This window comes from Pezoporus occidentalis, unplaced genomic scaffold, assembly GCF_034315485.1.
Source record: "Pezoporus occidentalis ecotype Australia unplaced genomic scaffold, CSIRO_AGI_Poc_V1 ctg91, whole genome shotgun sequence".
NCBI classification, from domain to species: domain Eukaryota; kingdom Metazoa; phylum Chordata; class Aves; order Psittaciformes; family Psittacidae; genus Pezoporus; species Pezoporus occidentalis.
In genome coordinates, this window is record NW_026916273.1 from 1973325 (window position 1) to 1995984 (window position 22660).

At 39.2% G+C, this 22660-nt stretch overlaps 1 protein-coding gene across 3 annotated transcripts in view; it reads left to right on the forward strand.

The window, feature by feature from the left end:
• The window catches only part of ATP10B (ATPase phospholipid transporting 10B (putative)), a 55229-nt gene extending 36716 nt beyond the window's left edge, over positions 1–18513 (forward strand). For all 3 annotated transcript variants that reach the window (XM_062605353.1, XM_062605356.1, XM_062605354.1), the window contains exons 11-22: positions 46–631; positions 1169–1275; positions 2000–2126; positions 3603–3787; positions 6935–7247; positions 8435–8511; positions 9058–9183; positions 10548–10748; positions 12524–12604; positions 12719–12823; positions 13052–13239; positions 16210–18513. In XM_062605353.1, the coding sequence (XP_062461337.1) occupies positions 46–631; positions 1169–1275; positions 2000–2126; positions 3603–3787; positions 6935–7247; positions 8435–8511; positions 9058–9183; positions 10548–10748; positions 12524–12604; positions 12719–12823; positions 13052–13239; positions 16210–16717 (2604 nt within the window). In that variant the 3' untranslated portion in view covers positions 16718–18513. The remainder of the gene's footprint in view (positions 1–45; positions 632–1168; positions 1276–1999; positions 2127–3602; positions 3788–6934; positions 7248–8434; positions 8512–9057; positions 9184–10547; positions 10749–12523; positions 12605–12718; positions 12824–13051; positions 13240–16209) is intronic.
• The last annotated feature ends 4147 nt before the right edge of the window (positions 18514–22660 follow it).

Genomic DNA, 22660 nt, shown 5'->3' on the forward strand with positions numbered 1-22660 from the left:
TCATGTTTATTTCTTTTTTAATCATAGGTTTTCTCATAATCCTAGGTCACGGTACCACCGCCAATAAAACCATCAGGAATCACTCTGGAGAAGATTCACCAGATATTTCAGAGGCTAAAATTAGCAAGCCTTAGTCAGTCTTTTTCATCATCTCAGTCTAGCTCAGACCTAGGTGCTAGCTTAAGTGCAAGAAACACAGAGGAGCAGCTTGCTGCACTGGATTGCTGTGACAATGACAACGACTGCTGTGCCAGCCGTAGAGACGATGGACTCCAGGGCAAGGACAGCGCCGATATTGGTAGTGCTTCCTTGGATGAAGTTTTCAAATCTGTGACTAACAGTTCTTTGCCAACAGACTTTTGTTATGAGGCTGAGAGCCCAGATGAGGCAGCGCTTGTCTATGCTGCCCAGGCATACAGCTTTACTTTAGTGTCCCGAACTCCTGAGCAGGTGACCGTAAGGTTGCCACAGGGCACGCTCCTGACTTTTGATATTCTCTACACTTTGGGATTTGACTCAGTAAGGAAAAGGATGTCCGTAGTGGTGAGACACCCTCTAACCAAAGAGATTGTTGTCTACACAAAAGGAGCTGACTCAGTTATAATGGACTTGCTGGAAGACTCTGCCAAAGGTAATTAGCCGATGAGCTATTTTTGTTGTGTCTCCTATAAAGAAGCACAAGGAGTTTGCAGTACTCTTTTCTGCATGAAATATTCTATCTAGGCATTAGAAGTACAAAAAAAAAGAAGCAGCTTTCTCTAGTGTTATCTTTGCAGATCAGAAGTGAGGTATTTATTTAACCTGAGTAGTGCTCAGAATATGGAATGGGCTAATTAAAATTCCCTGACAGCGCTAACCCATGTGGATTGTGTACACTGCAATAATACTGTCATAAGGGCCTGACCATCGTATTTCAGCTTGTCAGCAAGAGTGCTATAACATTAACAAACAAACAAACAAAAAATTCCAAGCCATGGTGTCTTAAGGGAAACAAGCATCTTTAGCAGGCTTTCAGCTGATGCGCTGCCAGCGTTTCTGGGCTTTTAAAGGAATTGCTGTTATATTGGAATCAAGTGTTCACTAATGCCCACTCCTTTTTAACCTTAGGCCATTAGGTACTGAAATGGTCTGTGCTTAAACTAAGGATTTTTTTCCTTGTATTTCACAGATGACATTAGCACAGAGAAGAGAATGAAAAGAATAAAAGAAAAAACACAGAAGCATCTGGACTACTATGCCCGTGATGGCCTACGAACTCTGTGCATAGCTAAGAAGGTAGGAGGGCATTAGCCTAACTGTTTATGGTTTTGCTCCATACAAGCCAATAGATTTATTAGAAATATGTAATGGTTATAAGAACAAGTCAGGCACAACCCATATTTTTGTCCCTCTCTTTGGTTGTTCTGCAGTCTGTCTTTGTTTTTTCCTCAGTATGAGCAGATGATGGATTTTTGGTCAGTCTCAAAACGTTAATTTCTATTTCTCTTATGGTAACTCTAGCTGACCTTTTCCACAATGATTCCAAGCAAGAAATAAAAAGCCCACAGAGGAGCCAGCCTATTTCTGTTTTGCTTGGCATTCAGCTTTCAAAAATCTTGCCCTCGGACTGGGTTAGTACATCTTAGCCTGATACTGTAATACAGAAGTTGTCTATGTGCAACACATAGGTCATATTCGAGACCTGCAGAAACACAGAGTAACCTTCAGAAACTGTGTTTTCCACTTCCAAGTCCTAATGAAGGGCTGTGTGTTCAAGAGTTTCTCTGGGTCACATTTTTAAAGTCTCAGCTGTAGGCCATGTATGCGCACAGGAAGGCAGGTCTATTTTTCTCATTGCTACTAGTTCTTGCAGTCTTCTCCTGGAAGAGTTTGTGTTATTTTAAAGATGGCACAGTACTTTACCAGCCTGGATAGGAGTTAAGTCTTTGTGATCCAGAATGTTTGCATTCTTCTCTTATTTAAATTTTAAATGAGCTCTGTTTTAAATTGTGTTATGCAGGTCTTGAATGAAGATGACTTTCAGAAATGGGCCAATTTTCGTCGGGAGGCAGAAGCTGCAATTGACAACAGAGATGAGTTGTTAATGGAGACAGCACAGCATCTGGAGACCAAACTCACCTTGCTGGGTAGCTAAAAATAAGAATTGTCATTGTATGAAGTATCTCACTTGCTCTCCTGTGATATTCTTGGCAATGAGACAGACAACACCTTATACTAATTTATATCAAAAAGCCTTCCTCTGAGGTTTGGAAATCTCAGGGCTAGGGTATACAGACCAATGACTGTCTAAACATTTTGAGCAGCATTAACTTTGAAAAAAGTGTACTGAAAACATGTGCCAGGAGTAAAAACCATGTACATCAGCTGATACTGTGGCTTAGCTAACACAGTACATGATGAAGTTCCCATAATTCAATCATGGGTCTGTGTCCTTAGATAAACCTTTAAAATACTATAAATTAACTTCAGGTTTGAGCACAAATTCCAAGGGAATTCGGGTAACTAAACTGTATTATAAAAACCTGTAACTTAAAAGCATAGGTATTTTTGCTAGTGAATTCCTGCTGCTGTTGCATTGTCATGTTTGCTTTCTGCACTCTGTAAAAAAAATATTTCATGTTAAAGCTTACATTCATTGGCACTTGGGTATCATCCATCATCCCCATATCTAACACTATTCTGTCAAATTATGGAGGAATTCATTTTGTTTCCAAACATTTTGCTCTTTAGGGCTTTGATTTTTGGAGCTATCTCAGTCTCACCTTTCTGTGAATACAATCTGTGCCCGTACTTCATTATCCTGAATTTCTGTGATTGCAAGCCATTAGTGTTATGGCTTCTCATAATCTTTGCAATGACTTAAAAAATTAGAGTAATAACAGTAAATGCCATAAGCAGAACCACATAAGAGGTAATGTTGATCTTGTCAGAATCTGTTAACCTTTGCCAAATCTTAAGGATCTTGTGTGCTTTCATTCTTAATTTCACAAATGTTTTTTTTTAGCTTAAATCAATATCCATGTTTAATGTATCAGAGTTGCTGCATCTTCAAACTGACCTCTAGTGGAAGAGATAAGTGGAGAAATGTTGCAACATACAGATGGTGACTGGTTATCAGGATGAGTGCTTTCATCTGCTTCTAAGTTTGTGCATTTTCAAAAAGAAAACTTACTGTTCCAGTGCTTCTCCCTTTGATGGGTGAAGCATTTGACTGGATAATAGGGATAGCATTCATTTAAATAGTCAAGGTTCATCTTCTTCTGGTTGCTTTGATGGGACTTAGTGCAGTACTTTAAAAATGCATGTGGTGTAATTTCTCTGCCAGTACATTGTCATTTTGGATTATTAAAAAGAAATGAAATGCATTGTTCTAGCAACGAGTAAAATGAAATGCCAGAACTTGATTGCTGACACATTCAGATCTTAATCCAAATGCAGATCTTGTGCCTGTGTGTTTGTTTGCTGGACAAGATCTTGGATCAGCTCTTAATCAGTTCAGGATCACGGCTGGAAGTCAAAGACCTCTTCTTAAAAAAGAAAATAGCGACATGAAATGAAAGAAATGAAAGAAAACTACTTAACTTCTTTTCCTGTCTGCCCAGGAGCAACAGGGATTGAGGATCGGCTGCAAGATGGAGTGCCTGACACTATTGCAGCTCTTCGAGAAGCCGGGATACAAATCTGGGTGCTGACAGGAGACAAACAGGAAACAGCAGTTAACATTGCATATTCCTGTAAACTCTTAAACCAAAGAGACACTGTCTTCACCATTAACACTGAAAGTAAGGTGAGTAGAGAGAGAGAGACAGAATTTACTATCTTTCTCTCTCTTTGCAGCTTGACAGTGTTTTGCTTTAGACTGCATTCAACACAAAACAGACGTCCTAAAACCTACATAGCAGCATTAGGCCAGAAACCCTTTAGATCACATGTAACAGCATGAATTGAAACACAAGACAGTTAGAGTTTTACTTAATTAACATACAATGATCTTTCCAAATTAAAATATTCTTTTTAAAAAATAGACTGCTTGAGTCCTTAATAATGTTGATATCTGGTTTTTGATCTTGCAATGGAAATTTCAGTTACAATGATACTTTAAGCCTCTGTGCTACCTGTGGGAAGACATTTGGAAAGTACTGTGTAATTCAGTCTGGAAAAGGTATGTAGGTGTAGTTTCAATTCAGTTTAGAACTTTCTACTTGCATGTTCCCTAATAGGATTAGTTTTAATCAGAAATTTATTAGTGAACAATTTAATCCAGTATTTTTTGTGTAAACAGCATTTCACCTTCTTGGAAACCTGAATATAGTTCTTGTGGGCCAGTTAAAAAATAATCACTTTCTTGACATAGTTGTTGATGTGTACAGATATTCCCTGAATTTGCATGGGCAATAAGCAAGGCAGTAGGCAAAGCAAACGTGCTCCAAAATGAGGACAACCACTTCAAGGGGCATCTGTCAGCTCCCATGACTCACTGAAATACAGTGAGAAGTCTGTAGTGTAATCTATGGCTGTTGTTGAAACTGTCTGAACAGAAGAGAGAAAATGAGTCCTAACCTTCGAAGAAGATAAATGCCATTGAGGACGGTGAGAGTACAAGACATTGGAAAAACAACCTTGGCTTTTGCAGTTCATGAAGCAGGTTTGTGAATGTAGGGTACCAGGAAATCAACACCTTGCTTTCTGAAAGCAGAATGGCTACCACTGTGCACAGCCTACCATTTCATCCCTCCAGGTGTCCTGGTGGGAGAAATGGCTTTGTAAGATGGACTTAGGGGAGAGCAAGTTCAGGCATTATAGTTAAACCAGACCCGTTGCATTTTTAAAACCTGAAAGCAAGGTCCAAAATGCCAGCTGTGATGCCCTTCTCTATTTTCTTGCTAGTGACTTATTTCCCTTATAGCTCTGGATGCCCAGGGATGCTCTAGGCAGGAGTCACTGCCCTTTCCCGCTGTGTTGCTTTGTCCTTTCTATGCAGCCTACACGTCTGACCCATACTCAGCAGTATCAGGAGTTACAAGAGACGAGCCTCAACAAGGTCTTGGTTACCTCAGGCTTTTCTTCCCCACAGAAGAGGGGTTAATAACACAAGCTTGCCTTTCTCTCTATAAAGCTATTGTGAGGATTAATTGTAGTTAAAATGCTGACTGTTTTTCTTGTGATAGACAATTGTATACAGCAGTTAGATGGCCTACTTTCTAAATGCTTTTGTCTGCAGTTAGTAGCTCTCCAAACAAGAATAAAATCCTATGCAAATCTCTGTCTCTTTTAATGCCATGGAAATAGGGAAACACGCATAGATGATACAGAATTTGGCACGGAATGCATTCCTTGCTTCAATGTGTAATTTCATTTGATACGCATATCTGCTTTAACGGGAAGCAGAATGAATATATTTAGGATGGAAATTAGAAGATGGTTTCTGTCAGAGAAGTGCTGCAGGCAGGACCACCCTGACTCCTGGAATCAGAGGCTTGAGCATTTATCCATAACAACCTATACAGCCCTTGATCCAGGCTCAGATGCAAGCTGTGTGTATATGGGCTCTGGTGTGAATACGGGTGGTTCAGTGGGCACTGGAGTTGCTCTACAATAAGATTTAGCTCCCTCCCTCGCAGAATGAAGCCGAGGACATTGGTTCTGAAAGGGTCTCCCAATGGCAGCAGCAGGGAAAAACAAATAATGCATACAAAGCATTTACCTCATTAATCTAGCCAGAAGTAACCCTTGAACTGGCTTCAGTGGGAAGGGAATCTCTTTACCCCCTGAGCCCAGCAGCTTATTCGAATGCTGAATAGTATCTTCCAGTAAACAGCAACACAAGGAGGTTGTTTGGGGCATTCATTTAAAAAGCAAAGCCAAGGCAAAGCAGGAATTTCCACTGCAATTTTTGGTTTGTTCATGGAAAGAAGCTGCTGCTTTGATATTTCTTTTATAGGTTTTAAGTGTGCAGGCTAGATGCAGCTTTTTATTAGATGTCAGAGGTACATTTGATTCCAGAACCTCCCACTTAAGTGTAATTTAAATCTTGCAAACATCCTACACATGTACATTATGCAACATAAAGTGAAAATAACATTTTAGAACTGAATCATCTCTCAATAAAGCTGACAGAAAAGGTAGAAAAGGGAGTGATTAGCTCCTCAGGTATTCAGTGCCATGCCATAGAAGGAGGACTTTTAGTATTAACAGGTAGCATAAATACTTTTAGATCATTCTGGCTTTTCTCTGATTGTAGTGTGGCAATTTAGGAGATCTGTATGGGAGAGGTAAAAATGCTCACCTTAAATCTTTTTGCGTTTGATACTAATTCAGTTCCAGTTGTTTGCATCTAAAAGGGGACATCATTCCAAAATGAGGCAGATCTGCAAAGAGGGAAAGACTTAGTTTGTGTTTGTTACACAGTGCTGGGCAATATGAAGCTTTATTTCTGTCCCTAACAGAAATGTGCGTGTGACACACACCTGATTTGTGACCTAGAAAAGGCCAAACTGAAAAAGCTACCAATTAATTCTGAAAATCTGCAGCTCTTGTTTCTCTACCATTTTGTTTCTGAGGGAAGCAAACACTGCAGTATCTCACACCTTGCACGTCAGAACTAGATTTTGAAAACGTCCTTTTAGAAAAAAGGAGGTTTTTTAAAATTTCTCAACTCTAATTCCAAATACAAATATGTCCTCCTGATGGGAAGATTATTTTCTTCTAAAGTAATTCTTTACTACAGCTAACTAGCTGATAGGATCCACAGTGTTTCACTGAAGGGTTTGACTCTCAAATCTGACAAATCAGTGAGTTTCTCGGTTTTCTCTAATGTTTACCTGATAGGCTTAAACCCACTGGTGTGAATACACAAATATACACTTTGCAAGGTGCTGTGCTGTAAAGGGAGATGGAGATAACTATTTCTAGAACTACTTCTGTTTTCCCACAGGAAACCTGTGAATCTCTCTTGAATTTAACCTTGGAAGAGGTGAGGAAGAACTATGAGGTAGAAAAACCACGGAGGAAATTTTTTGGCATTATCCCAGCATCTTTTGCAGCCTCTGAGGCCCCAAGCCCTGAGTTTGGGCTGGTGGTTGATGGGCGGACACTGAGCGTCATCTTCCAGGGGGGCCTGGAGGAGAAGTTCCTGACCCTGACGAAGCACTGCCACTCAGTGCTGTGTTGCCGTTCCACACCTCTTCAGAAGAGCATGGTGGTCAAGCTCGTCCGGAGGCAGCTTAACGTGATGACCCTGTCGATAGGTACCTCCATTCTGAATCTCGGGAGAAAGGGGGAAGCTTTTTCCTTATGAGTTATGGAAGTGTATGGAATATAGTGTATGAGCTATTCTTTGTGCCTCAGATAGATACAGTGGGAAACCAGCATTAAATACTCTTTCCCGATCAAAAGCCACATAAAAGTCTTTCTTCAGCTTTCACTGAGCAATCCTGTCCCCCATTTAAGCAAGATAAAGGCACTCCAAATTCAGAATCTCCCAGCAGTACCTTTCATGTTCACCAGTACAAATGTATGTTCACATTCCTTTGGGTGTGGAAAGCAGTCAGTAGTAGTCACTGTTTTGCCTTTTCATAAAGCTCTTTCCTGTCAGATTTTCCAAACTGATAAAAACAGAGTTATCCCAAGAGTGGTATTAAACACAGACTCTTTTGCTTTTCACATCCAAATAATGTGAAATGCTTTAAGTTTCATGCTTCACTTTTGGTAAGTGTTCCCACTAAAATGCTTACAGAACTGATTTTTATGACTTAAAACTAAAAAATGCACCTCTCTGGACCAAATGGAAAAGGAAGTGTCTGATGTATTTTCAAATTTCTTGCTTTGCCTTAGAGTTCAAAATACAGGGTTTCAGCCTTCCCCTTCATTTGTTGTGTTTTGTCAGCTAACCTCATTCAAAATCTTCACATTGCAGGCAACAACCATGGCTGTTCTTTCCATGGAAATTTGGTTATGTATAAAACACATTGCTGCAAGTTGAAATAAGCAGAATAACTTCTGAAACTGGCTTGTTACACTGTCAGCACCAATCAAATTTATCATATGATTTAGAGAATTTAGTGAAGTAGGGTGCTGTAAAGCGTGTTTCTGAGTGCAAGGAGTTCACTAAGCACAAACATACAAAACAATGCAGATCTAGATCGTGTCGGGGTGTCCATACCACCACCCAGCTGGTCCCAATGTTGGGGTTAGCCCTGGTGGATCCAGGTCTTCTGGAAAAGATGTTCCAATCAAGATCAGAGCCTAGAGGTCATGATTGCTTGCTGCTCGATGATGAGTTACCCTAAGTAACTCAAACCTAAGATGTGTGGCAGTACAGAATAGCCTTTGTTTATCAGCATAGCTAAGGGGTTTTTCTTCTTCTCATATAGGCATTTCGTACCAAGCACCCTTTCTTGCATCTTTATTGGTCCCTTTTATCTTCCCATTCTAGGTGATGGTGCAAATGATGTAAGTATGATTCAAGCAGCTGATATTGGAATTGGGATATCTGGCCAAGAAGGCATGCAGGTATGCCTTCAGTTTATTTCCTTTCCTCATTTGTCAGATGGTCTCTTGCTGCTTATGAAGTTTCATAGGAGCCCTATACTCGAGTGTCATCTTAAAAATGCAATTTGGCATCATTACTGTTATAAATTAATATGCAGTTTGTAATTATGGGTTCAGCCAAAAGAGAGTGTTTTGAGCCAACAATTACAATGCACGGACAAGCGTATGTTTGCTCATAAGCCTGGAAAATTAGCAGATGCCTGTCCAGTGTTAGGTCGGTATCTGGCGTCTGAATCCTCTCTGCTATAACATTTCCAGGTTTTGTTTATTGTCTTTCAGTGTTTTCTGCCCCAGATTCCTTCTTCTGTATCCCCCTTCCTCGTTTTTCTAAGATAGACAGTTCTGCAGAGATGGAAAGTTCCAACTATTTTCTCAAGGTTTTGGTTTATTGGGTTTGGATTTTTTTCTACAACATTCAATAGTAGGAAATCATTTCCTCATCCATGTTCATTATGTTGATAGGGAAAAAACATATTGTAAATTAACTTCTGTTTTTTTTTACCGAAGGCAGTCATGGCTAGCGACTTTGCAATATCCCGATTTAAGCACCTCAAAAAACTGCTTCTCGTCCACGGACATTGGTGTTATGCTCGCCTGGCAAAGATGGTGATTTACTTTTTCTACAAAAACGTGGTAAGACTCTTCAGACTCTGGAAATTTCCATCCTAGCAAAGATTAAATCCAGGGCTGGGATTTTTTGGGTGGTTGGTTTGGTTTTTTCTGCAGGTTATACTCTCTTACTTTTTATGAAGCTAGACTTCCTGTTTCTTCAGTTTTCAAGTTTATAACATGCTACCTCCTTCTTAGTAGTGTGCTTTATAAAGCACTAAGGAAAATATGGGTTCTAAATGTATTTTGAAACAGCGTTATTCCAGAGGGAAAAGGACTCAAGGCTTAGTAACTTTTATAGGTAGCTCAAGAAACTTTATTAATAATACCCATGAGCCTCAAAATAAAATTTGCATAAGGAAGAGCAGATTATTAGTGCCAGAATACGTAAGATGACATTGCACTAAGAATTGTTTGCCTGTGAAACCTCTGAATTTCTGCATTTAATTTGATAGGAACCACTTGCAAGTAATGATGTGGTCATATCTGGCATTTTTTATTAAAAATTTAATGTATATGCAAATGAGCTGTGCATTGAAGAATAATGTAAAGTGGAAAAACCTGATAGTAATACAGTTTCTACAAGACTGTGCAAACAAGTCCATTTGACATGAAATACACTCTGAGCATGAAAGACTATTTAGAATTCAAAGTATCTGGATCGGGGTTTTTTATATATATAATTTTGAATAAAGATTGCTTCTTATCACTTTTAACATTTATAATGAAAATGGAAATTTCTTTTTTCTTGATTGGGCATCCTTTTAGAGTTCAAAAGATAGTAATTTTCAATGCAAAATAGCTCTCCAGACTGGGGTGCTGCTCTTCGACTATCTCCCCAGTACCCTTACGGCACAGGAGACCTTTTGATTCTGCATGGACAACCAGTTTGCAAAAGGATTGAAAAATCTGGTGCTCAGAGCTGTGAACAGTTTGCTTAATTATACTCTGATATGTTCTTAAAGAAACTTAATGGCTTTTAAAAAGCTGTATCACAGTGGATCAGTGTGAAGACCATCCTTAGGATATACTGCTTTATGAAATAAAGAGCTGAGCTGTCTCCTGATGGTACCTTTAACCAAAATAACATATTCTTGGGAGACTCTGTTAATAACCAGTGTACTACATAAACCTCATATGTGGAACTATGAGAGACATAGATCATCTGTGCATTACAAACTAAAGTCCATATCAGCTGTAACAGCTAGGAACAGTGTAGGGAAAAGAAGTGGATGTAAAAGAGGCCCCAGAAAAGGTGCAGCTTCAAAACTCCCACAGCCTAGAGAAATGAAATCATATCAGCCTGAAGGATGTGCTTCTGCTCGTGTGGGGAATCACAGTTCGGCTTGTAAGAGTTTATATTTGTGTTTGTATCTGCTTCTGCACAGAGCTATGTCAACCTGCTCTTCTGGTACCAGTTCTTCTGTGGGTTCTCAGGCAGCACAATGATAGATTACTGGCAGATGATTTTTTTCAATCTCTTCTTCACCTCAATGCCCCCTCTTCTCTTTGGAGTCCTGGATAGAGATGTTTCTGCAGAAACACTTCTAAGTTTGCCAGAGTTGTATAAGAATGGACAAAATTCAGAGGTATGTCTTGATTGCTGAAATAACTGCTTGATAAGCCAAAGGACTGCAGGTGTCTTGGTTTTGTGAGGAGCGAATTATAGATTTATTTGCAACCAAATGATCCATTTATGGTTTCTAGTTTATTGATGTTCACTAAAAGCAGGTATAATTGTGGCTGTCAGAAGAACTGGTAAGGAACATATGATTGAAGTTGCCTGCTGGAAGTGAGGCTGGGTGTTTGTTCCATAGTTGGAAGATGTAAATGGGAAGGTTTATTCTGTCATTAAATATATAGAGCAATCCAGTTTGGTACCAGCGTGCTGCGTTTTAATAAGTGATGTGCTAGCCCTCTGTTTGGTGTTTCTGATCTGAAGAAGAGATGATGGAGCAAATATGTGTGTGTGTATGTATATATATATATATATGTACACACCATATTGATGGAAAATTTCTCAGTGAAGGCATAAGGAGAAAACAGGATAAGAAATGTAACTAATTAGGATAAAATAGTTTAGCTGGTCCATGATTAAACTCTACTCAGATTTGGTGCTTTGAACAGTCTCAACCTACTGAAGAAGAAAAGCTTGCTAAAAGATTACAGCAAAGTGACTTGAATTGATAACCAACTTGACTGGCTTTTTTTCCTGCTCTCACACTCAGAAATACACCTGTTGATGCATAAAGGATTTTGTCACAGTTTGGTGTTTAGCCTGTTCCAGGCATGAACTGTTTCATTTAGTTACTTTTTTAACTGCGACTACTCAGTGTTGACAACACCCAGAAAATATGACATGTTTTTACCCCAGTTTGCCTATGAGGTTTCAAGAACCAGCCTGATATAAATATGTTTGCAAAAAGGACACATATACAGACATACATACCTGGTTTTGCAGATAAATACAGTACAGTAGCACTTACTCCCAATTGCCTTAATATTTTTAATATGAAATTATGAGATTGTTAATGAGCAAAATTTGAAATTATTGGAGTTTAAAATTGCAGGGTACTTAGGAATTTGCTCCTTTTCTCCTAATATTTACTTTCATTTTCCTGGACTGTGATTTTTTGGCACTGATGAACACTGGTGGTTTACACTGTGTTTAATGATGGTTTGAAAAACCAAGGCAAGAGAGTGCAGAATTTGAGGCTTTTAGGACTTTCTATCATTTTTCTTAGGAACTCTTGGACCTCACATATGTGCAAAAATATATGTTCTTTACCATTTTGAAGAGTTTATTGTTGTTGCTTTGGCATTTTGTCTGCATTAAAAAAACATGAGTCCAGCCTTTTGTCACTCCAATAACGTACCCCGCTCCACAGGAGCTGTGGTCACACAGGTCACTAGATAAGTATAAATATGCCAAGTAATCAAGTTAAAATGGTATAAAACAGATGTTTCCTTTCAGCACTGAAAGGAAATCTTACCAATTCTATAGCTCCGGTAAGAGCTTTGTTTGAAAAATGTTTGAGGAATGGGATCCTTTGGGGAGGTGGGGAACATTCATGGCATTCAGCTTATAAGACCTTTAGTTGACTGGCTAATCTTCCTAAGGTCTGTCTTTAGTCAAGGTCTGTCTTCAGTCAAGGTCTGTCTTCAGGTAACACAGTGAAAATGCATTTTCACAGATAAGCGTTTGGTCTAAATCAGCTGCTCAGGAGCCATTTACTCATGAAGAGAGACCCATTATCTAGAATCAGTAGTATGAATAGAAGAAAAACAGGCAGCAATTATGTCTTCAGGGCAGCCTGGAGATGTGTTTCCCATCATAATAACTCTTATCTGTAAATTCCTACAGATATACAACCTATCAACTTTTATTATTACAATGTTGGATGCCTTCTATCAGAGCCTCATTTGCTTCTTTGTCCCTTACTTGGTAAGTATCAGGGTCATTAATATTCTCATTTTCCTGTTCTCCTTAAAAAAACCAACAGATAAATTCACTTCTGAATTGTCAAGGTTCATCACAGTCTATCTGCCTTTTTTCTAGACCTATGAGGACTCTGACATAGACGTGTTTTCCTTTGGAAACCCTATGAATACCGTCTCCCTCCTGACCATTCTCTTGCACCAGGCTCTAGAAATGAAAACATGGGTACGTGCTTGACCTGTCCTGATCATTTTTACTGTTTTTCTGTTGTGAACGCAGCATACTGTATAGACATTGTGTTTTAGAGCCATCTACCTGAATTCCGGGTCAGAAAAAGTGGGTGGCAGATGCACTATTGGATATGTTCTTTCTAATCCGACTTTATATCCTCCTGTCTTACACCCCGAGTCTGTGTCACAATCATCACTCTCATTTTGCACGTTCTGCTTGCAGACCCTGTTCCACTTGGTAACGATGATTGGCAGTGTGGCGTTTTACCTGGTCTTCTCTGTGATCTACAATGCCTCCTGTGTGCTCTGCAACCCTCCTACCAATCCCTACTGGATTATGGAGAAACAGCTTTCAGACCCCACCTTCTATTTGCTGTGTCTTATTACCCCCGTCATCGCACTCTTGCCAAGGTTTGAATGATGCGCTGCTTTCCTCTCAATTTTCATTTCGTGAGTTTGTAGGCATTTGAGTGAAACAGCAGTAACGCTGTGTTATAGATATGTGGTATGTTGGGCACATGTGTTACACAGGGACAGGTGAGGAGTGTGGAAGTCAGATGCCCGAGTTCAACTTTCCAGTTCATGAACCATCAATTTATTCAGTTATACAGCCCTAAAGAATAATTTTATATCTATTGCTTTTGTTTTCCCACCAGGAAAACCTTTCTTTCTGGGGTGCTTAAGAAGGTTTACCAGTACAAATCTGTTACGTAATTGTTCCTTATTGTAAACACAATGTTGTTGAGCTGATAAAAACTACAGACTTTGAAATAGTCCTGTATGCTTTGAAAGTTACAGAATGTATTCTGTTTATAAGTACATTATAGTGCATTATTAGACCAAATTAAAAAACATGTTTATATATTAAATAATTTTCTGCAGCCAGAATTTTAGTTTTACTCTGTGTGACAAATCAGGTAGGTTAAAGATAGCTTTAACGGAGGCTGAATACTATTTGGAGAGGGATAGTTATTTTGATAGATTGCTGAGAAAGGTTGTTTGAAAAACACAGCAATTCTGTTCCTATATATGTATGTGGTAACCATACTGCTTTTAATACTTACTACCATAATCATTCTTTAAGCAGATATGCTTTGTCTGAGTTTCATTACTTATTTAAAATCTCTATTTGTCCTTGGGCAGTGACAGAAATGGTTGGTTTCACTGTCTTCCTAGTGTCCTTCTCATCCTAATTGTCACGTAGTGCAGCACACTGGCACTGGGAGAAACAGGAAAATATTTTTAGTGTCTGATTCTGCAAGTGCTTTAAGGCATTAGAATCTGAGCCTTAACTTTGTCTAAACAAGAACCTTTCGAGGCAGGTAATATTTCTCTTCAAATTATTATTTCCCCATTTTGAGTTGAGATACTCTTATGATTACAGGTTACATTATATAACTGCAGGTCAGGATAAATAACACATAGGTCTCATGTCTTCTAGGAAGGGCATCCTTTCCCAGTCTGTTCTGCTTCTGTGTGATTTTTGTTTTCCTATCAGCCCTTATTCACTGTGTCATTTTAGACCCTGAGCTTTCTACTGAGAGCTATGTCAAACATGTGGTTGGAGAACTTTTATCTCCATTTTAGGAATTCAGCAAGTTTAAGATTGTTGCTGTCTCAGCAGGATACGGAGCTTAAAGATTTGTATCTTCCTATCTTCAAAGTTGGAGAACTACAGTTCTTTCATGTAGGTACACCAGATTATGTTCTGCAGAGTCCTTCAGTTCACAGAGTATCTCTGCTATAATTTAGTTGTGTCAACGTATCACAGCAGTGGTGAAACCACCCTTTGTCAAAGTGCACTTAAGTTCACTTTGTTCATCTCACCACACTGCCAGCTCCCTGTCTCCTTCAGAAACCTTGGAGCCTTGAGATTCTGGTTTACTTGTAAGAAGCTTCTAAGATGTTTTGTTGACATCCTTGCTCTCCTTGGCTCTCCCTTTTGCTATTGCATTCTATGCTAGCTGGCACTTCTGAGACAGTGCAGGCGCCTGGTGGGAGCTTGCCTGTGCCCTCCCTGCACACAGGCTTTTCCTGGAGCATTTTGGAGTGCATCCTTCATGCATCCACGTCTCAAAACTGCCTCTGAACTTTATTTTGGGACTCAAACTGCACTGTGCTAGGTACTAAAGCTTTCAAGTCTGAGAAGAAAGGGTTCTGAATATCATGTTCATTCACTGGCAAGGGAAAGTACTGTGTCTCTGGAGGATTTCAACATATGAACCAGATCTGCTTCTCCAGCTATGGAAGGCAGGCTGTGGTCTGCCAGGAAGCACTGCAAAGGCCTGACAGGTAATTGGGTCTCACACTCTGCAGGGCTGCGGGAAGGGCAGAAGCAAATGAAAGCAGTTCATGGGATGAAATACACAGTTCTCCGTCCCTTCTCTGTCTTCCTGTCTGGTCCACCTGCAGTTTGCACAGAAGATACAGAGGACAGCTTGAGGGGAGAGAGGACAATATGATCCACACCAGATCTGCACAGCCAGACCTGATCTCTCTGTGGCTGTGCTCTTAGCTGCCCAACTCTAATTAGCAACTGAACAGTTCCCAGTCCTGAGATGCTATGGGATTAACCAGCCTGAGCCCAGGCACACCAGATATATGTTTATCCACTCCTACTTGTGCAGATAGGCCTGAGAAACCCATTGCCTTAAAAGACCTTTCTGTACTTTGTTTGGCTTGTTAGGTTTTTTAATCTTGTTATACTTATTTATGCATACATTTAGCAGCAGGATGTGAGGACAGCAGCTTTCTTAACACAGTTTCAAAGAGTCCCCATGTTTGTTTTAAAATGCATATCGAGGCCATCTATGTAAAGGTCAAATCCTATTAAAAAGATGCTTTGAAAGAGACTTGGTTTTCAGACAAAACTGACACAACATGGAGAGAGGCTGTGTGCTTTCTCACTGCTCACAATATATGCTTACATAAGTTCTCTGTTCTGCAAACGGGAGGTAGGACACTTTCTGGTTTTTACTGCCTCCTGAGCAAATACATAAGCCAAGGTTTTTAAATTTCTGGGTTCATAATATGTATTGAATCAAGATCCCTTCTTTAGCCTTTTTTAGCAGTGTAAATATAACTCCACCTCTTCAAATACTGCATCTCTTGGTAAGTTTCTGTGCATCGTTCTTACAGTGTTCATTAATCAGGTGGTTCTATTATAATTTATTTAGTATTTATCTACATGTAGTTGACTTGACATGACAAGGTAGGTGTATACTTACATGTTGCATTAAATCCAGGAGTCAACCCAGGTATAAGGTGTTTACTAGATGCCTGTAGAGCAATGGAAAATTAGCAACTGGATCCATGTTCTGTGATGCAGATTGTGGAAGGAACCCTCTAGTAAAATAATCCATTATTTTCCTGTTTCATCAGGTTCTTTATTTTTGCTCTGCGAGGAACCATTGGAACACCTCTGATTCTGAAGGCACAGCAACTCGACAAACTTCCTAAAGGGCAACAGGATCTTGAAATCCAGAAATTGAGATCAAGAAAACAACCTACTTCTGGTACACCTGTGACATCACCTACATCTAATTATGATCTTGACCAAAACATCAGCCACTTATGTGAGTCACCATTTTTACATCCAGAAGCAGCAGCGGTGTCTCACAGGGACGCAGAAAGTCAGAGGCTGTCAACCTCCAACGTGAATCATCTCAGGAAACAGACTCCTGAAGAAGGCTACTATTTCTTTAATAGGTGGGCAGAGGAAGAATCTACTGCTACAGACCCTTCAGCAGGACCTTTCTCTGGCCACTACCCCCTTGTACCCAGCAGGATAACAACTCCTGGACAGGACAGTGACAAACTGACTAAAGGTAATGAGAACAGTTTTAACCATGGAAGTCATCGGCGATCTGTTAGTGCAGTGACACTCTGAAGAAACATTCAGAAATGGGATACACAGTCCACGTGGAGAAGGATACTATAAGAAAAATAAAAAGTCTATTTATACTTAACCATGATGCTCGCTACAAAAGGAGACATGAGGAGTAGTACAATAACATCTCTAATATGTGACTTTTCCTAAGCGTGCATGTAGTTTGTCATTACATGACTTGGTCTTCCTGGTTTTGTCTCATTAGAGGAATGTCAAATGAGCATCACACAGTTTCTGAGAAATGCACAATTACTTTATTTCATCAAGGGATATTTTTTCTTTTACAGTAATTGGGAGTAATTGTACTAGTAATGTTTCAATGTTATTATGCTATTGAGGTAATAGAAAGAGAATCCATTCTATATTAAGTCTTAGAGCAACACATCCCACTCTAGCTTTTACTATCAAAATCTTAAAAAGACCTTACTAACTTAAAAATTACAGTTCTGCCTGGAAAATATGTTACCTCTTGGACTAAAGGTATTTGCAGAATAGCAGCATTGGAAAGAGATGACAGAATGTTCCAGGTTTTAATATATGGAATTCATCAGTATAACAATATCAAGTTTATAGTCTGTTTCCCCGAACAGTAAGCTCACTATTTTTATGCAGCCAGTGTTTTGACCCGATACTGTTAAGAAAAGAACAAAAGAATTTATGAAGTAGAAAAATGCAAATACTGAACTACAAGAACTGAGAGAATAACTCAGGGACAAGTGGAGTCTACTTCATACCTACAGAAGGAGATAGATTTAACAAGTCAAATTCAAGGACATGCGTTCTAGAATTCTAAAGTTGTCCCTGCTTTTTCATCTAGAAATTCAGTTTCTTCCTTACATTCTCTATATTATTACATAGTGTTGCTGCATTCAACCAAGTATAAATTATGTTCCTCCCCACAGTTGTTTACATTTAGTAGTTGATGGAGATCCAATAATGAAGATTTTTACAAGCAATATATGAAGGTCACTAATCACATTGCAGTAAGTAAATAGTGTATAATGACCAAAATATGCATAATACATTCATCCCTTTCAGTATCTCAGAGCAGCGAGATGGAGGGGGGAAGAAAATGTCACCATCATCACTATGTATTGCAATGCAATGAAAGGTGACTGGTATTTCTTATAGAAATGTTGACTACTAAGCCCATTTCCCAAGTTTTTCTTCACAATGTGGGGTGAAATCTGAACTTTTTAAAATTCAAGGCAACTGTGCTTTTGTGAATCTACCGCTGCTTCTGACTTAAGTAGGTTTTAAGCCTTTTTTTATACATGCCATATTAATTTGGCTATTTACCCTCACAATGTGTGATCTGTTTCATAACCTTATATTTAGAAAATACTAATTTAACTTCTGTGTGTTATAATAATTGCTGTAACTAAAGTCTTCAAGATGTTACTTTAAAGCAACTCAGGCAAAATTGAGTAGCATATCTGCCACTGGGATTTCTGGTAGCCAGAGCAAGAGCATACGTAGAGCTGTAATTGCTAAAGTATTAACTGTCAGCTGTAAAACAATTCAGAAAGAGATATTTTTGCATGATGTACAAAATGAAGGGAATTAGGCATAGCTGAGATTATTGTTAATGGAGTGTGAGATTGCTCAAATGTTTGCTCACTAGCTGGGAATGGACCTTGGGTGACAAGACTTAAGATGAAACCTTCACAATTCACAACCATGTTCTTACATTACGTGGTCCATTTCTATTGAGCTTAAAGAAGATACAATTTTCTTATGCATTTTATTACAAAATGTGAAGTGTTTTTGTAATAATAAATGTAATATGGTCATGATCTGGTGTGTTGTTGAGAGGACAAAAACAGAGGCAGAAGAGTGGTTTTCCTATGTCACTCATGAGTGGCAAACTCATGTTTTCAGAGGTCGCTCCTCTATTTAGTAGGCCATGCCATAGGAATGCTTATCACAAGAACTAGATATCAAATATTTCTGAATGCACAAAGGGACTTAGCATATATGGGAAAGGGCTGGACAAGTTATGCTTAAGCAAATCTAGAAGACCTGTAGACATTCCTGAATTCAAAGCACCAATTAGTTCCATGTTTTCTCATCACAGCTTCTGCAAAACAGTTCTACCATGCATTTTGCCCTGACAGCTGGGCTTAGGTTCAGGAATGGCATATAGCTAAAGGAGGGCCCTTTAAGAAGGGGAATGAAGGAAGGACTGCTTATGATCTCCTACAAAATTACCCTTAAAAGTGCTATGGTGATAGAGGCCTCACTATATTAAGGGATGAAATAAGTAGAAGACAGTCCGTAAGTCGCCTCCAGACTGTGACCAAAAATAGTTATTTCACTTAAAGGAAAGAATCCAGATTTGAATGGCTGCCTTAAGTAATTCTACAGCTAGACCTACAATCTGTTAATTCTGTTGTGGAAGATGATAACAAAACAGTTCAATAGATTCATTTTCTTGAAGATTTTGCAGCATAGAAGAAAAGCATTCCTGATCCTCAAGGAGAGAGAAAGCTGAAACAACCAGAAAAACAAAAAGGCAGCATCAGGCAAGACCTGGCCTCTGCATCCCAGCTGACTCTACAGCTTTACAAATCTGTCCCCTGATACCCTACCTCCTGGGTGACAGTGCTACCATCCCTCCTCCAAAGCAGATGCTGACATAGATCAGGATCTATAGTCACTCCTAATCAAGTGTGATCTTCCCTGTACTCTTGGGTAAGCAGTAATGATGAACTATTTCATGTTGAAAAGATGGTGAACAGGCACTTCCCTTTGATCATGAGCTGAAACCCCTTTGGGAAGTAGGATCTAGAGCTAAAAAACATGATTTTTTTTTCCAATGAAAATAAGCCTACAGTAAGAAAGCAATCCCTCCAAAGAATTTATATACAAGAGGGGAAGTGTATTTACTAAATGGGTTATTTAGACCTAACTGGAATTCAAACTAGCTTTTTTTTTTATTATTTCAATATATATTTAATAATACTGTCAAGATACATGTTCCATTACTTCTAATGGGAATGAATGCTTCACAACAGAACAGGAGTCTCACTTTTTAATGTATCCTCTGGTGATATTCAATATTTCATGTACTTGGACTATAAAACACTAAAATTAATGTGTTTTTATGGAATTACTGCATACTCTTTTTTTTTGGTCTATTATATTATTATAATAATACTGTATATGCAACAGTGCTTTGAGTTATATAGAGTTATACCTATGTGGCAAACTGAAGGTGGCACCTCATATAGAGGTGAACAGGAGCTGGCTTACCAGGTCTACTGGTTGACTAACAGATGCAATGACAGGCTGCTTGCAATGGTCAGTGAAGAGCCATCCATCGTGTTCTCAACAGAAGTAAGTTGTTCAGGTTTTCGTAATACAAGGTGCGGGAAATGCATACCCATTGTCTACACTTTGTTTGTGTCTTAGCACAGCAAGTTGGAGATGTGGTCTTTGAAAGTTACAGTTGATTATCTGCTTGATATCAGTAATAGCTGTTCAGTCTAAAATCCAGAATTATTCAGGTGGGGTAAAGGGAAGAATCCAGTTTGTTCTTTTTTCTTCTATCTCTCAGAAATACAAATTCAGGTTTTAAATTATGTAGAGTTAGGTTTGCATCGTGCTGTAGCACAGAAACCACTTTTCCCAAGGATGAATTACGTATATTTTGTCACTCTGTTGGCTGATGCTGCAATGTTTAATTCATTTGTTTGATTGCAGTTTGAGGTGGTGTGCCAGTACAGAGCTATTTGCTTTAGGGGCAAGGTGACTGCAGGCAGGATGTGGCATGATTAGGTACTTGTAGCAGCACTCATGAGTAAAAATATAAACGTGGATACAAGAGGCTCTTGAAGATAATGATCACAGAGGGTGGGATTTAGAAAGATGACCAAATAACACTGAAGATCTATAAAGTACTTTTGACATTGCTGGTGATTGGAACTTGCTGCAATTATCAGTACATGAGAAAACTGTGAGCAGAACTTGCTGCCCTGCTCTTTAATTTAACACCTGATTATTCTCAGCTGCATAAACAAGACTAAGACCGAACGGAGTCTGAATCATTATTTTTCCAAACACATCAGAGGGGTAGTTGTCTGTTTTCTGAAGACATTCAAGGCAACGGTCATTTATTCTCCATCCGCAGTGCAGCTACTGAAGGATGCTCCCACCTCCAGGCATACATTGCAGGTTTCTTTCCGTGTTAGTGCCCAAAGAACTTGAGTGGTTATTGTGTTCTTCAACAGGAAAGCAGAGCTCTGTAAAGGATCACCACTGTAACCAAAAGGTCAAGTTTTTGCTGCATGGAAACTGATTTTGACCTTGACTTCACAGAAATCAAAAGCTGTTGCTTTGTTGTTGTCATCCGCTCAACACCACAAAGCTGAGTCAAGATCTCTATGGGACTGGGGAGCAGTTTTGCTGCCAGCCTTGGGGGTTATTTCTCCACCACAGTTCATCGCCCTCATCATGAGGGTGGCACAAGAGCCACAGATAATCTCTTCAACTGCCTCAGATAACCCCAACAAGGAACTTGTCAGAGCTGTGTGTTATGCTTTCAATTGTTCAGATCTTGTTCTCCACAATGTGGAGTTGTTCTCCACTTTGCCTGCAGTCCCGGAAAGAGTTTGAAGCCAGCCAGAAAGCAAAGCTGGGGTCTGCAGTTGAATGCATTGGTTTAATAGCTGCTATGCTTACTGTACCCTGGGCTGTTCCGGTGGGTCAGCAGGTACTTCAGTCTTCCTGGACATTGTACTTTGCATAAGGTGGCATCCAAAGAACCTCAAATGGAAACAATGTATTCCAAGCACTGAAAACAATGTAAAATAAGTAGACAATACATTGGAAGATAAATCTAAACACAGCTGGACCTTCCTTTTGTATGCTGGTATTCCTCCCTGGTTTACTAACATTGTTCTATTTGAACTCAGACCATTTAGGGAAAACCTGTACCTTTATTTGTTGCAATTAAAAAAAAATAACCGAACAATCAAAACCCCACAGCAAACAAAAAAAAACACCAAAAAATGGACAAATCTGCAGGCAGGCCAATAGAGCTTGTTTAGAACCAGCTGGGTTCAACAGAAATCTAATTAGAGCCTTTCTTGGTTTGTTAATACTTCTGAAGAATTTTGTCAAGAGCAGCTACCATCTATACGTGCTCAGTCTGAAGTGTTCCTCTTTCGTAATGTTTAGGCAGCTTGAAGCCAGTAATGTCATGGTCTAAATCAAGATCTGAAGAGGAAAGCAGATTCTTCATTCTGTTACTGTGTACATGGGACAGGAGATGGTCTAATAAGTTCCATACCAGGAATGCACCATAATGATAAAGGAAGAACATGTCTAAGGGCTTCTGGAAGTTTCCAAACAAGCTTCTTAAATGACTTTTAGGCATTGTTCAGAGGTCACTCAAGGTTTGAAGTGTCTGTCTGACATGTTTTATAAGTAAAACTAGTTAGGCATGAGTCCCTGTGTGCTCTCAGTTAAGTGCGGAAAACTGTGAAGAATGGCCCCACACTTTGTAGTAGGCTAAAATGATTTTGCTTTTAATCTTCTTTCGAGTGGAGGTAATGCTCTAAAGATTCAAATAAGATTTCTCAAAAATTTTGAATGTATATAAATTATGGGAATCTGTTCTTAAGATCCATTGCTGCTTTTTATAATCTTCAATTTCACAGTAAGGAAGGAATATAGTCCAGAGACATCAAAGAGCCAGAATTGTGCTTGCAGCTATTAGTTCTCAGATAAAAAAAAACCAACCCAAAGCTAAAATTTGCAGGCCAAAGGAATGTAACTCTCCAGCGCCTTTTGATAAAGGAGTCCAAGCACACACCAAATAAATATTTACATCCTAATACTGATTTGGAATGCAGCTTATTTAAAAGGAATACTCTGGCAGCATGTGTGCATTTGACTTGCATTCATTTAAAACTTAGACTGATTTGCAGTTTCGTGAGA